The sequence below is a fragment of the Pararge aegeria genome, chromosome 15, assembly GCF_905163445.1.
Source record: "Pararge aegeria chromosome 15, ilParAegt1.1, whole genome shotgun sequence".
Classification (NCBI taxonomy): Eukaryota; Metazoa; Arthropoda; class Insecta; order Lepidoptera; family Nymphalidae; genus Pararge; species Pararge aegeria.
This window is the reverse complement of record NC_053194.1, coordinates 5,110,903-5,125,973: the sequence shown is the minus strand read 5'-3', so window position 1 is coordinate 5,125,973 and position 15,071 is coordinate 5,110,903. Positions and strand designations below refer to the sequence as shown.

The following is a 15,071-nucleotide window of genomic DNA, read 5'->3' as shown; positions in this document are numbered from 1 at the left end:
TATTTTTTTTAGTTTCTCTAAATACTTTGGATAAAAGCCGACGTTACTTTGCGGAATTCCATGGTATATTATGAAAATTAAGCTTAATTTGGTAATCTCCGCGAGAAGCAGGAGAATCTGTATGGTGTAATTTATAATTTCTTCAATCTTTATACTCCACTCCAAACAGATCTTCGGCAATGCAACCGTCTACGCACGTTCCACTCCGAAACCGGAGAATCCTCAGGAGATATTAACGTTACAATAAATAATTAATAAGTAAGTAGGTTCACCAAAATCGCGTCAAGTCTAGATACCAATGCGACTTGGCCAACTTGGTGGACTACGGCCATAACCTCTTCTCATTGTAGGAGGAGACCTTTGCCCGTTGGACGATAATGGGTTTATATGATGATGATGATGAGTACTACTACTATATTTGTGAAACCATCTGCCTGAAGTGCAAACCAAGTCATGAACTCCGAATAATTTTATATTCACCATAAAGCAGTAAACTTTACTTAAGACCAATAAAGGTTAAATCTAGGTTAAGCAGAATATTCTTCCGAGAAAATCAATACAGAAATCTCTTAAGCCGAGTTCGGTTTACGATCTGTTTATTGCTCAGATACAAATAAAGCGGCATAAACCTTGGAATAGGCATAGTAAAATATCAAGATTACCGAGTATACTAACTAAATTCAGAATCAATTAAAAGCGTTAATTACATTACTTTGAATATGAGGCACTTAATACCTACTGGTTGAAGGACACAGCGGCATGTTTTTTTTATATATTAATAACAGGCAAACGAGAAAGTGGTGTTAAGTAATCATCGCCGTCCGTGAACATCTGCAGCAACACAGGAGCCAAAGATGCGTTGCCGGCTTTTAAGAAATTAAATTATCCGCCTCTTCAATAACCCCAGTTTCGAGGTCGTGTTCTTTGAATGCCCTGCGAAGTGTTGCTCTGTTTATAGTTTTCCACTGATGATAATAATAATAATAATAATAATCGTTTCAGTCAATGGTCTTCTCGCGAAAAGGTTCGACCAACATCTTAAGAAGCTTTCACTTTGTTGTTGGATCAAGGATCGAATACAGCAGGCAGTATAGTCCTTGAAACGGCGCGTATTGTGAGGAGGTTCCTCACTCTGGAGCCCTGACCGCCGTTGCTTGGGCATTCAAAAGCCCCGCAAGCGGAGGGTGGATTTTTTTTTCTTATAAATTTTTAATAGTGTGTTGCGTTTTTGTAATCAATAAATGATAGAATCAATAATAATAAATGCTTTTAATTTAGGCCAAATACCCATATGACAAAAAATACTGTGAAGATAAGCAAATACAGACTACGAAAATATTTAAATCAAATTAAAATTGCAAATCATACAAAAAAAAACAATATGAACCCTCTGCTCTGTCATTCTGTCAATTACAACTATAAAAAGCAGTCCTGGTTGTCAATTTATTAAAAACTTTATTTTAGGTATGTGATTTTGTATAGGTAGATTTTTATTTTTATTTATTTTATTTTTTTTATTTGGTAACTATGACCCATTTACACTAATATATAACAGAATAAACTTAACTAAATCAAAAAAACTTACATGAGATATTAATATTAAATAGACAAAAAGTTACAAATTAAACTATAAACGTTTTATAAACTTCTTGTGAGACAAAAATAAAAAACGTACACGATAGTTCTGAAATGAATATCATAAGGAAGTTAAAATTACCACTTCCATTTTCAGATAATTTTCCCCTCCTATAATAAAAAGTTAAAAGATGACAAAGAGGGCACCGTTGACTGTCCTACCCTGTGCTACCAGTAACAAGGCAGACATGTAAAAAGTCGGATAATATTAAAAATAAAAAGCTAGCGAGGTTTCAAATAATATATTATCTAAACTTATGATAATCATAACTAAGTTTTAAACTTTTAAATTAACCACTAACTCTAAAGCTGAAGTTCTCAGATTCCTTTTAAAAGTGTGCAAGAGTGTTCCTATAAGAAAATTTTAAAGTACGGCAAATTGCTAATGTCCTTATATTAATAAGTGAAGCAAAAACTTTGTACCCCTTTTTAAGAATATTGCGGGGACGGAGGAGTATGTATATCCCACACTTGTTGTAGTTTTTATAGAGATAAATGGTAAATGCTAATATTTATGAAGTGAAACTTCTTTACCGGCGTTTGAAAAAAATTTACCGTAACATTTTTCGGTTACGCGTCACATTTATCAGTTACGCGCCATCTTTTTCAATATACCAACAAGTGGGTGACGGGTGTGATTATGGTATTTAATTTTTGTATTCATGTCTATGATAAAAAAGCCTTTTGTTAAACTTTATCTAATTTGATTTTATTTAACCAATTTCTGTAAAGTTGCATATGGTTGATAATTTTTCGAAAAATAAGGTCATGAAGAAGTTTCAATTCTTACGTCTGTACACTAGTACACGCACACATTGTTAAATACGCATAGAACATACATTAGAGCAATATAATACACACGTGTATGTATTCTTTTTTAATCATTTTTGATTTATAGCTTGGCAAAATCTGTGATTAAAAAAGTATATTCTTAAAAAACTAAACCTTAATAATGTTCAAACTTTTAATTTTAAATAACAATGGTCGAATTTCGAAGCGTGGGCGACCACTATTTTGTATAATCTGCGAAAACTACGCAAATCTAATAAAAATAAAATAATAAATACATATAATAATAATATTTATATGTATAATAATTTATAATCGAATTAATCTGTTAGGCTGTGTAATCCTTAGGTATCTCAGATAGTGACTTCATATCGTACTATGAATAGGTAATTTCAATTTATAAAAAATCACGTGTGAATGATTTAAATGTAGATTTTGTGCTTTACTCCGCTATTACATAATATTTTCATATAAACCGATGCTTCTTGATTTCTCTTGTTTTATTCCATTTCATCTTCATCTACATCAGCTAGTGTAGTAGTAGTGTTAAATACTGCTCTTACTATGGTCTTGATCAATTTATTTGCACCTTGTCGTAGAAGCGTTAACTTGAACTGCATCAACACTATTAAGTAAGTGGACATGTAGGATATATTCTGAAAAATTAGAAAAAGTGGAATTAAAAATTTCTGTCTTCGCCCGAGGCTAGTTACCATCCATCCGAAAAAGATTTGCCGCAAAGTGATTTTGCGTTCCGGTACGATGTCGTGTCGAAACCGATTAAAAGTATGGATTAAATATAACTGCTTAAACTGCATCATAATTTACCATTAAGTGAGATTACAGTCAAGGGCTATCTTTTAGTTGAATAAAAGAAAAAGTAGCAAAATAAAAACTGTTTTGTTATCACTGTTATTAAAATGGCAAAAATATTTTCATGTCCATAATTGTTTGGAGAAGTTAACCAGTCCAGTTTTTGGTTTAAGTATGAGTAGCACAGAGGAGGCTGCTGCCTGCCTTCCATTATATTCCCTTGTTAGCATCGTATGACACCCGCGGGAAGAGGAGAGATGGTAATCTGATCTGCCGTCACCACACGGCACATTCTATTTTGTCTCATAATCTAATATTTGATTAGTTTACTTACAGCAGTAAACAATTCCCTGTTGATATTTGTGAAACCATCAAGGTTCATGATTGGCGGGTTCTTAGAAATAGCTACCAAGAACATCTCTACCTCACGTTGTGTGTTACGATCGATAGCGCCCAGGTTTACGTTGAGCAGGCGAATTTGGAATTCCAACCCAACCTAAAAAAAGCCAAGGCTTTTAAGAATTGATTATTTAAAATTTTTTATTACCTTAAATTTATTTATTTGTAATAGGCCTCTCTATGAAAAGTATTATGACAAAAATACAAATAATCACAAACTAATATTAATATTTACAAAAAATATAAGCCGTCTAACTGTTAACTTATGGGCATGGTACCCAAAATGCTGGCGCTATTGCCCCTTTGTATTGCTAGACTTAGTCATTGGGCTAAATAAGCGCCCGCTCTGGGGTCGCCAGACGTCATGACCATTTTTTGGGACACGATGTTTGTAAAATTTTTCGTGTCCGAAGACTATGGACCCAGAGTTTCAAAAGCAAGCGCCGCAAAAACGTAGTCATTACAAATAACGGAGTATTTACGACGCTTAAGCATTTGAGCAGATTGCAGCAGCTGCACCCGCTTATTGGGACGTACTCGGCAAGTGAGAAGCTGCCAAAGTATCAACGAACGTCGCATCCTACACCAGCGCACGCTCCATCGTCCACGGTACTATAGTCATACTGTCTGGACTCTTGCCATCATCCCTGAACAAACCGGGAGGTCCCGATCGTGCAGGGTTAGACGTGTCAGAGTCAGAGTGTGACGGACTATATATAACATGATTATAATTATTAGAAAAAAGGAACTGAGAATGAACGGCTGAGTTTGTCATCGGCTTTAACTCGGTAAATCTGGCTTTCGGACGAGTATTTTTTTTTTGTTACAGAGAATATCAATACTACAGTAGGAAGAAAAAGAAATATAACACAAAAAATAAAACAATTTCACATAAATTGGAAAACATATTTGTAAAGCTGAATGCACATTATATTGATATTTGCCTCTTATTATTGATAACCTGTGGACCCCACACTAGGCGACCTGTATCGTGGGGCCCAACTATTAAATAGAACATCACTAAAACAGATAGACTTGATGTTTCAAAAGTGTCATACTCATAGAGTAAGCCTGCATGAAATAATAATATTTGGAATTAAGTCTCGTTAGTTCTTTGCACTAATAGACAAACTTTTTTTCACAATCTTGATCATCCTTGCCTATTCCACTGCTGAGCATATGTCTCGTTTCTACCAGTGGAGATTGATTTAAAGCTTATAACCCCCTGATATCCGATGGGCTTTCACGACGAATGCTTTCCAGAATAAGAGGGTGGAAACACCAGTTCTCGATATCTGAGTTTGTACTAAAAATATTTATAGTAAAACCTAAAATGCAAGAACTTGCGATCGTTGTATGTGTATTCTAACCATAAGCCGAGGTCGCCTAAACTTAACCTATTATTTATATGAAGAAAAGGATAAAATTTCCTTACCTTTCTAGTAGCGTGATAAGCTTCATTGCAAATGATGAAAAGCAGCGTCATACAATAGCCCACTATAACAAACAGCCCCATTTCCTTATAACTCAATCCATGTTCTAATATCTCGGAGAGGGCGCCGTATAGAGAAATGGTTGTTGTGAAAAAGATGACCATGCAATAAATACCGTACATATTTGAATAAGCTCGACCTAGAAGGGTGAAGGGGAAAAATTTATATAAGTATGTATAACATGAATTGAATATATCACCAAAAATTTTCTTAAAAAGAATAAAATGTCTTATATTAAATTGCAAAACTATATTTATAAAATAAGCGGTGAAAAATTAAGAAATTTTGTGATAGCGCATTGGGTAGGAGCTCGACTCCTCTAAATATTGGATAGATATTAATATAATTTGGAATGACATTTACAATAAATTTTGAAAGTTAAATGTCGCTTGACTTCTCTTTCGGGGTGCCGAGTTCGAATCCCCGCACCTCTAACTTTTCTAAGTTATGTGCGTTTTTAAGTAACACTTGCTTCAACGATGAAAGAAAACATTGTGAGGTAACCTGCATGCCTGAGAGTTTTTCATAATGTTCTCAAAGGTGTGGAGTCCATCAATCGCACTGGGCCAGCGGGGAGAACTACGACCTTAACCCCTTCTCATTGTGGGAGTAGACCCAGGCACTGTAGTGGGCTGGTAATGGGTTAATGTGATGATGATGATGATGATGATGATTTATGAAATACTTGCTCCCGCCAACCCCCAATGCTCCAATGCAGGTTAGCGGGATTTATTCATCTTGCCCCTATCTTACGTTATCACAAAGTTCAGCGCAATGTCTTCTTCACATTTGAAGTAAGACTTCTCGTTTTGTTTAGTCATATTTTCTAGGCCCAACCTGCTGTAAACCGTCTTTGGGAATTCAACCATCCTAAGCAATCCAATCAGCGGTTGGCGGACATTTAAAGAATAGTAATAAAATAACCGAAACGAAACAACGTGCTCTAAGGCATACCCTATACCTCTCAGAGCACGTTGTTCCGTCGTTTTGGTTTTTTTGGCTTTATCAATAAGCAATAGAACGTAAAAATGCAATTTTAGGAATTTTTGTCTGTTAGTTTGTGTGCCTGTTTGTCTGTATGTCAGTTAGTTTGTGTGGATATCACACAAAAAAATCTAAAGTTATTTGAGTGCAATTTTGTACATTTATAGCTGATACTCCAGATTAAAATAACATTTACTTTTTATTTCGAAAAACAATAGGGTTGGTTCGGGTTAGACGATGAAAGTTTTTGTTGATTTTACTCTAAACTTTAACTATTCCATTCCTTAACCGATTTTTATATTTTTTCTTTCACTGGGAAGGTTTTATTATAAGTTTAATTATGCTCAGATTTTGTGAAGATCTGGTTAATATTGTTTTAGATACATGACTAAACCCCTAAACGATCGGAAAGCAAACCCGTAGACGAAGACGTAATAAGTGTATGCAAACATGCCAGATGAATAGGGCGTGTCCGCTCGGAGCTTTAATCACGTACACATTGACAATGGTAGTAGATGCATCAAGTGTTAGTCAAGCACGCTTGACAAGCAAAGTTACGGATAAGAAGCTTTTTTATCAGGTTCTTAGCGGGCACTCTCAAATAAACTGTTCCTAATGGAGGCTTTAAAAACACAAACAAAGGCGGACGAAGTCGCGGGCAACAATAGTAAGCGTATACTGTCTAGTAGGTATTAGCGGTCTTAGAATAAAAATACTCTCAATAAGTTTTAGCCCTACTCGGAATTCGAACCCTAGATCTCATGCTTCATTATCATACTTGCTGACTGACTTTTCATTTTCATCTTGAACCATCATGTAAATGCAAAGAAAAAAATATAACTACAGCCATGGAATGAAATGAATAACATTTCATTCCAAGGACATTTCCGCGGTTGTTATTACTTCCATAATATCCCGCCAATTTGCATATTTTCGAAAAGATTACAACCGCAATAGATCCGAGATGAAAACACGTACTTACGACATAAACATAAAAGATTTTATAGGTTATTTCGCTGTCGAGGGCACTGGAGTCTGCATTTCATCAGCTTTTCACGTTATTTTTCCGATCATTGTTGAAAATGGAGTTTTGAATACAAGCTTGCCATTGTTGGTATAGTTATTAATATATTCCTAAGACCAGGGCCGTGGGTTTGATTCCTACCTTCCTTTGATGATGAACATTTTCCAGTGGTAGGAATGATGAATGTTTTTCATTGTCTGAGTGTTTATCTGTAATATAATAAGTATGTATGTATATTGTTAAATAAAATATTCATCTGTCATCTTAGTACCCATACCCATATACTTTGGGGCTAGATGGCGATGTGTGTATTGTCGTAGTATATTTATTTATTTATTTAATCTTTAACTACGTGTCACGAGTTCGAGGTTTGATTCCAAGTCTGTTCATAACCTTACAAGTAAAGTGTTTTTCTGTAAAATTTTGAGAACCAACCCGGATTAAGGAATGTGTTTTTGTCGGTTGCGCAACCCTTTCAGCTCATCGACTTTCTATAGACCATTTTGAAAATATATCGAAGTATTGCCACGTAATACCTACCTAGTTGCTGCATCATATGCGACAGGTCAACCCATAAATGCCGGAACTGTGCCAACTTAAGAGCCGGATGTTCAGCTTCCAGTGCTTTGTGAAGATTTTCAGCCAAACCTTTAGAAGCAGTTCCAAAAGCGTTGCAGTTTATATACCTAACGAATATGAGAATATAGTTAAATTGTATAAAACAGGCTGTTACCCGTGACTTCATCTCCGTTTTTTAAATTGCATGAGAACTGTAGTTGCTCCCGAATAAAAGTAGTCCATGTCCATCTCCAGGATTCAAGAATATACGGTGGAGTTTTTTAAATAAGAATAAAATATTTAAAAAAGATTCGTTATTTTAATTTATTTTTTTATTTATATATAAAACATAATACATAATGTATTGTGCGTATAGGGACGTGACGGCGCAGAGAGCATCGTCATCTCGTTTGCTGTGGAATACGGGTAGATAACACAGCCATACCGTGTTAATTGATGTTTAAAAAACAAAATAACACCATAAAGATTTGTTTGCTTGTCGCGGATAGTACCAAATGTTCACTGGAAAGTTTGAATACGGAAATAAAAATGTCTCTTGAATTTGCTGATTTCATAACTGAACGCGCAATAAACCTAATACACAAAGCGTTATTTTTATCCCCCTTTGATTATAACTTCATGCTAGATTCAGGAATTTGAAATTTCATCATATTAAACATTTAAGAGATAGCGGACAAATAGTTTTTATAACGTTTAACATAGGTTCGTAGAAGGTATATAACATCGGTGTAAAATATAAGCCATTATGTTTTACTTACCATAATGAACAGAAACCATCCAACATAGCAATGATGTGATAGTAAGCAAATGAGTGCCACAGTTCAAAATCATCTTGCAGGTAGTTTTGTGAGAGAATAACAGCAAAACTCAGAGCCCAGGAAAAAATGCACAGGCCCCATGTCAGAGAATATAAGTTCGGAAAAATTATCGGCGTGCCAGTTATTTTGAGGTATTTGAGCTAAAAAAAGAACTTTAACCTGAATTATGAATCTGAATTTATAGGTACACTAAATAAAGCGTAGAATAAAATGTATTATAAGGAACTTGCACTTTATTCTTCGGGTAGTGCCTTGAACTGTCTTATCAACTGTCTACTCGAAATGTATATTAATTTCGGAAAATGAAAATTAAAGAGGACAGCATACAAGCGCATATAACACTATTCTAACAGATATTATTCTAATAACTTCGGTGTCAATTATGATTTTTACACAAATTGACAAAGTAGTATAGCCATTATGGCTCCACTCCAAAATAAATTACCATTTGATAAGGCTGTAACTAGCCACGGCCATCAAGTCTCGCCCTAACAGAACGGAATAAATGTATAAATTATCATTTCAAAATTGCTTCTGCCGAGGATAGAACCCAGGACCTCTCATTTAAATATATACTTACCACTGCGTTAGAAAGGTCAGTTCGAACGATTTGAGAATTTAATCTTACTACATTTAACTTAACCAACTTCATTTATGGCGTAGTGAAACTAAATTTAAGGTTTGCGTGTTTTTTTCTGTTCGGAAACCATGAGTTTTAAGTACTAAGAAATTAATTATGTGTTAAGCCGATCCTGCATTATCTAACAACAATAAATAATCGTGAGACTCAGAAATAAAGTTAACATTATCTTCTACCTATACTGCAAGCGAATTACCCTGTTCTTACTGTCATTTCTTTAAAAAAAATAGTCCGCCATGTTATATACTTATCTCCAAAGGATAACAAACAGTAACCAATTTTGTCTTTTACATTTATACAAAAGAAATATGAGATATGCACCAAGCTACTTTCAATTATATAGTATTATTTCGTAATGCAATTATTATAAGGTAATAAATACCTGGTAATGTGTCCACATATTTTTAAAAATTGCCACTTCAGATCCATGACGCCAGGAGGCAATCGGCAGGAGAAAGTGTGGGATGAGGATACTCAGAAATATAATGTTATAGATAACTTCGTCGAACCGCTTATTAGAGCTCTGCTGAAAATTTGTGAATCGCTCTTTGCCCACTAAATACGAGGAAACGAATAAGTTATTACACTGATAAATATTCGGCGAACTAGAATTTGCTGGGACCAGAGTATTTTAATTAAAGCCAAAGAATTATTTGCTTGTTAGGAAGTGCCAAGTACCCGTGACTTAGTGTGGGTGAAATAGCGTCGTTAGAAATGCCAATTAAGGTCACCACAAAGCGGAGAAATTTTCACGTTTTTAAAGTCTTAGTAAGATACAAAGTGTGCGTTATAAGTTAATGTTTGAGAACATAATTAAATATTGAAGTACAAATAAAGATACCTTTTATTACAATGATGCTTTCTAGGCTCCATACCAGATACGCCCATATGGTTGCCTTCGATATGAAATTGAATGTAGTTCGCTTTGTTGTTTGAGCATCTGTAACAGATTTAACTGAAAATGATGCCACCAATAAACAAAAATAGTATGTTATTATGAGCAGTGGCGTGCATAGAGGGTATGCCCCGTGCATATCGTATGCAGACGATATAAAATGAAAAAAACTCCAGAACGTAGTTATAAATACTTAAGGGTAGGCTTTATATAAAACTTACAATGCCTATTCTTAGGTTTTTATAACTCGTACTGGCGATTTTCTAAATTTTATATCCTGTGCATACCCTGTATGCACGCCACTGATTATGAGAGGTTTTTAAAAGCTCTCTTTTTATTTAAAAAAATTCCGCCGAATGCGATAATTGCACGAAAAATACATAACCTCAAGGGAATTCCATCGTATTATCCGGTAAAAATTGTTGTTGTTTTCTTCCGATAATACAACATGCTATACAGATCGTACTGGTGTTTTTCTAAATTTTATATCATTTGCATACCCTGTGCATACCCTCTACGCACGCCACTGATTATGAGAGGTTTTTAAGAGCTCTCTTTTTATTTAAAAAAATTCTGCCGGATGCGATAATTGCTCGAAAAATACATATCCTCAAGGGAATATCCGGTAAAAATTGTATTTGTTTTCATTCCGATAATACAACATGTTATACATATATGAGACTTTACTTGATTTTATTATCATTATCAACCTTTTATCTTCTAGGAATGAGAACTTTGTACGCCGTAGTCCACCATTGTGACCAAGTGTTGATTATTAGACTTTACACGCCTTCGAGAACATTATAGTGAACTCTCAGTATGCAGGATTTCTTCACGATGTTTTCCTTCACTGTCAAAGAGGAAGACTAAAGTCCTAACACAATACACCGTATTTATTTGCAAAGCATGTCATGCAGATTATCAGTTATTGCACGACTCATGATGCGAAGCATCAGAGAGTGAAATTTTGAGTGAAAAGTGTGAAAAATTTTTTTCGCCTTATTTCGGCGGCTATTTTTATTATTATAGCCTTGTTAGTTCACGGAATCAAGATATTTTGCATACTATTGTCGAGATAATTTAATGGAGATTAATTCCATACTTTTAAAAAATTGATTTACTGCAATGGAATTGGAAAAAAACACCAAAATAGGTCAAAAATTTGTCCTGTCCGTCATGTGTGAAACCCGAAAACACTCTAACTTGTGAAAAAATCCATTATTTGAGTTAAATTTTTTTTTTTTAAATTCTAATCGACGATAAATAGTCACTCAATACGAATGATTAATTAATTCAGTGTAGTTTAATTGCAATTAATAAAAAACAGCTGTACTAGGAAAGTGATGCACAGGCGCCCCTGGTGGAATAAAATGTACATAATATCTATAGATATAGATATATCACCATCCATGTTAATTTTACATGGATATATATAGATATACAGTCTTGCAGTTTTTGTTTTTTTTTTTTTTTTCAATATTTGATAATTAAATGAGCATTATGAGTCGTGCACTTTTGGATTTTCCAAATTTTTATGTTTTACACACAAAGAATATTGCTCGATTCGCCTCAGTTAAGTAGAAATCGAGCTTATATATTTTTATTATTCCACTACAACTTAGCCTTTGACTGTCATTTCACCTGGTAAGTTACGAATCAATCTAAGATGGTAGCGGGCTAAACTCTTAGGGAGTATGGTAGTCATACACTAAATGGCTTAGCCACGTCTTTGTTGGTAGGGTGGTAACTAGCCACGGCCAAATCCTCCCACCAGCATAGGCCAGAGAAAATTCAGAATCTATAAATTCCCAAATTGCCCCTGCTTGGAACCTACTGCTTAAATTCATTGCGCTCACCGTTGCACCAATACGGTCGTCAAAATACGGTATAATTAATATTTAAGGTAATTTTGGCTTTGTTTTCTTTATGGGTAGACACGGATTCTAGTAACCACCATCCATTACTTATATACGTATGGCATGAAACAAAAGACCGAGTCATAAGATATGTACAGCAAGAAAAAATTAGGTATGCTCATAACTCTTTAACTTTGTCTCTTCAATGTAATAAACGGATTTTGTGCAACACTTGTGAATTTAAAAGCTCACGTTTTGGTACTCTCATTATGGGCATAACTCCCATGATTTGGAATAGCACCAGCAGACTTTTCGTTGTGATGTAGAAACTGTCGTGTTTATCCAAAAGCGCGCCGTCCTTTTCCGTTATTTGTGGACCGTAAACATCCTTTTCGTTAAAAGCTGAAATATTGCAGAGTTTTTAAAAGTGTTTATTGTAGCTTTCGATCTATAACTACGACATATGCTGTCAGTTGTCAAAAAGTTCCTGTCCACAATTTGGTAACCTACTTTCGTTAGTTTGCTAGTGAGAAAGCTTATGCTTAATGTCCGAAGCAACTATATAAGTGGCACAATATATTCTGGAAAAAAGTCCTGGACCGATTTAAGATACGGTGGTCAATCTACGCAGGGATTTTCCAACTACGCGGGAGATATTTTAGTGCAGAAGTGTGTGCGGAGTCACTGCACTGGTGCAATTAAAAAAAAACTTATGTAGATTGCTTTTATTTCTTTTTGAATTTCTATTACTTTTACTCTGTTTGTATAAAACCCCCCTTTTGTCCAACCTACTAAATTTATAATTGTTTCAAGTGATTAAATAATCTAAAATTATTAATTTTTGATTCATTTAAAAAAAATATAACCAACCACAGTTAAATCCATAATAAACTTTAATAATATTTGATTAACAAGTTTTTTGGTAAATATATGTAACAAAGAGCTCCAAAAATTTTTAGTTTACAGAACTTTTTAATAGTTTGTGGAAAAAATATATATTTAGTTTACAGAAAAGTTCATATTTTTAAATATTATTATTGATATTTATATATATTAATAGTTTTGGAGCAAACTACTCTGAGCTGCTTGTGTCACTTTATTTATTATTGCATAGACACGTAGATACTAGAAATTAATTGAATTCATGGAAGAACGTACTTTAAATTTACACTAAAAAAATTCAGCAAATATAAGCGAGCTCAGTGGATACCTAGCGGTCTCTTCCAGGCAAGAATGGCGACAGAGACAGCTACAGAAGACTTTAGGCCATATTATGCTTCTAATCAAATAACAAAATTAAAAGAATATTTACGTACTTATCTACTGCATAAATGATGTTTAATATTAAAATGCTAATGTAATTTTAGGAGGCAGATAAGGAAAATTTATGTATGTCGTAATTTCGGACGAAAAGAGCGAAATTTTAGTTATAACGCAATTGGGATGACAAAATAACTGAATTGTACCAAACACTTTATAAGGGTATAATATTGTGCACGTAATAAAAATATTTGAATTCTTTTTTTTAACGATAGGCCAGCGCTTGACGACAATCTTGCCCGTTATAAAGCAATGATGAGGTCTAGGTTGAAGCAGGCTTGCCTAGAAAAAGCCTATTCATAGTATACACTCTTGCCTTGAAGGTACTCTAGTTATATATGGCAGGAAACACAGTTGCCGGGAGGGCGTTCCACATCCTAGCGGTACGTATCAGAGACGTTGATAAAAAACGGTTCGTGCGTGTTGATGGAATATCAACCACGTAATTCCTAATAGTGTATCTAAAATTTATGTTAAATATATTAAAATACCTTTAATATCCTTAGGATCAATCCTTTCAAACTTATTCCACTTTCTCTTTTCATCTTGGTTGGACATATTTGTGTGAAACGTGGTCATTTACTGATGCTTTAGCAATTTACAAATTACTTCATAGCTTGGAGGCTTCAAGTGGTGTTTCCCCCAAGGGATCAAATGACGGTTTGAAAGCTACCGTAACTAAGTACCATATAATCAATCATAACGTACCCTTCTCGGCTTACTTGGATATGCGCGTTTGTTTGTCGACATCCGTAGAGTCGCATTTATGTTTAAATTTCATCTTCACTGATATTATAAATGCGAAAGTGTGTTTGTTTGTTTGTCCTTCCTTCACGCCCTAACTGAGCAACCAATCTACTTGATTTTTAGCATTTGGACGGAGAGTAACATAGCACAAAACAAGCGGTTCCCACGGGATTCGTAAAGAGCCGTTGTAAACGCGGATGAAGAATGCGGGCAATAGCTAGTAATTTTTATATCCATTATTTTACTCTTAACCTCATTAATAAATATCCTATTACTACATAGGCCTCATGCAAAACAAGGTTTTAGGCTATCACCCAACACGCAGCTCCAGTGCGGGTTGGTCAGCTAGCAATATATTGGATATGAAAAATATCGATTGCAAAAATAAATTACAATAAGATCCCAATGTTGATACAATTTTACCTCAGTTTACAAATGCCAAGTAGAATGCGCCAAAAATGTGTTATTTTAATTATTGTAAAGCGGTTTTTATACCAAGTCAGTAGACATTTATAGCCATGTCACGAATCCTAGTTTAAGAATACACGACGATACATATTTTCTAAACAATATCTATGTACCTATTACGATTTACAATCTATAAGAAGGTACGTTCTTTGCAAGGAAATAACTAATAGCTTAATAACTTGCTAAAAACTTAAAATCTTATAATTAACATACGTTTTATATATTTTCTAACATATTTATTAGAATTTTAAACAACAAAGGAGTCTCTATTCTTACTAGCCTATTTCTAGAATGACGCCTCGGCGCCGCTCCGCTGCCGTTAATTTATATTTTATACTAATAGCAACTTTCAAAACACTTAATAGCCAACTAAGTGAGACATTTGTTGACCAGTCACACATAAAGGCTAATCGCTTTATCGCTTTTATACTTTAAAGTCTCATAAAACCATTTTGTGTATTGAATATTTAGCGCATCGTTAGCGGTTTTAATGTCGAAAGGCAGGCGTCGGCTAGTTCAAAGACTCAGCACTTACTGTACACCCTTAGTTCTCAATTCTCAGCAACAGGAGATAAAAAATATATTAATAATGCAAGATATACCTTTTATTT

The 15,071-nt window shown here is 34.4% G+C and overlaps 1 protein-coding gene across 1 annotated transcript; it reads right to left on the bottom strand.

Annotated features, from left to right (window-relative positions):
• Positions 1–2,924: 2,924 nt before the first annotated feature.
• LOC120629860 (gustatory and odorant receptor 22-like) lies at positions 2,925–13,809 on the bottom strand. Its single transcript, XM_039898932.1, has 9 exons — positions 13,737–13,809; positions 12,178–12,327; positions 10,016–10,114; positions 9,557–9,729; positions 8,475–8,674; positions 7,678–7,823; positions 5,072–5,268; positions 3,572–3,733; positions 2,925–3,080 (listed from the first exon to the last, which is right to left on the bottom strand). Exons 1-9 carry the CDS (start codon positions 13,801–13,803, stop codon positions 2,925–2,927), a joined length of 1,350 nt encoding a protein of 449 aa, XP_039754866.1. The 5' UTR covers positions 13,804–13,809.
• Positions 13,810–15,071: the final 1,262 nt, after the last annotated feature.

Excerpts from the sequence above, each read along its gene's own strand:
- LOC120629860 (XM_039898932.1), bottom strand. The coding sequence starts at position 13,803 with ATGTCCAACCAAGATGAAAAGAGAAAGTGGAATAAGTTTGAAAGGATT. Across the intron at positions 8,675-9,556 it reads ATATGTGGACACATTACCAG|CTCAAATACCTCAAAATAAC; the intron begins GTATTTATTACC and ends TTCTTTTTTTAG. Across the intron at positions 3,734-5,071 it reads CTTATCACGCTACTAGAAAG|GTTGGGTTGGAATTCCAAAT; the intron begins GTAAGGAAATTT and ends GGCTTTTTTTAG.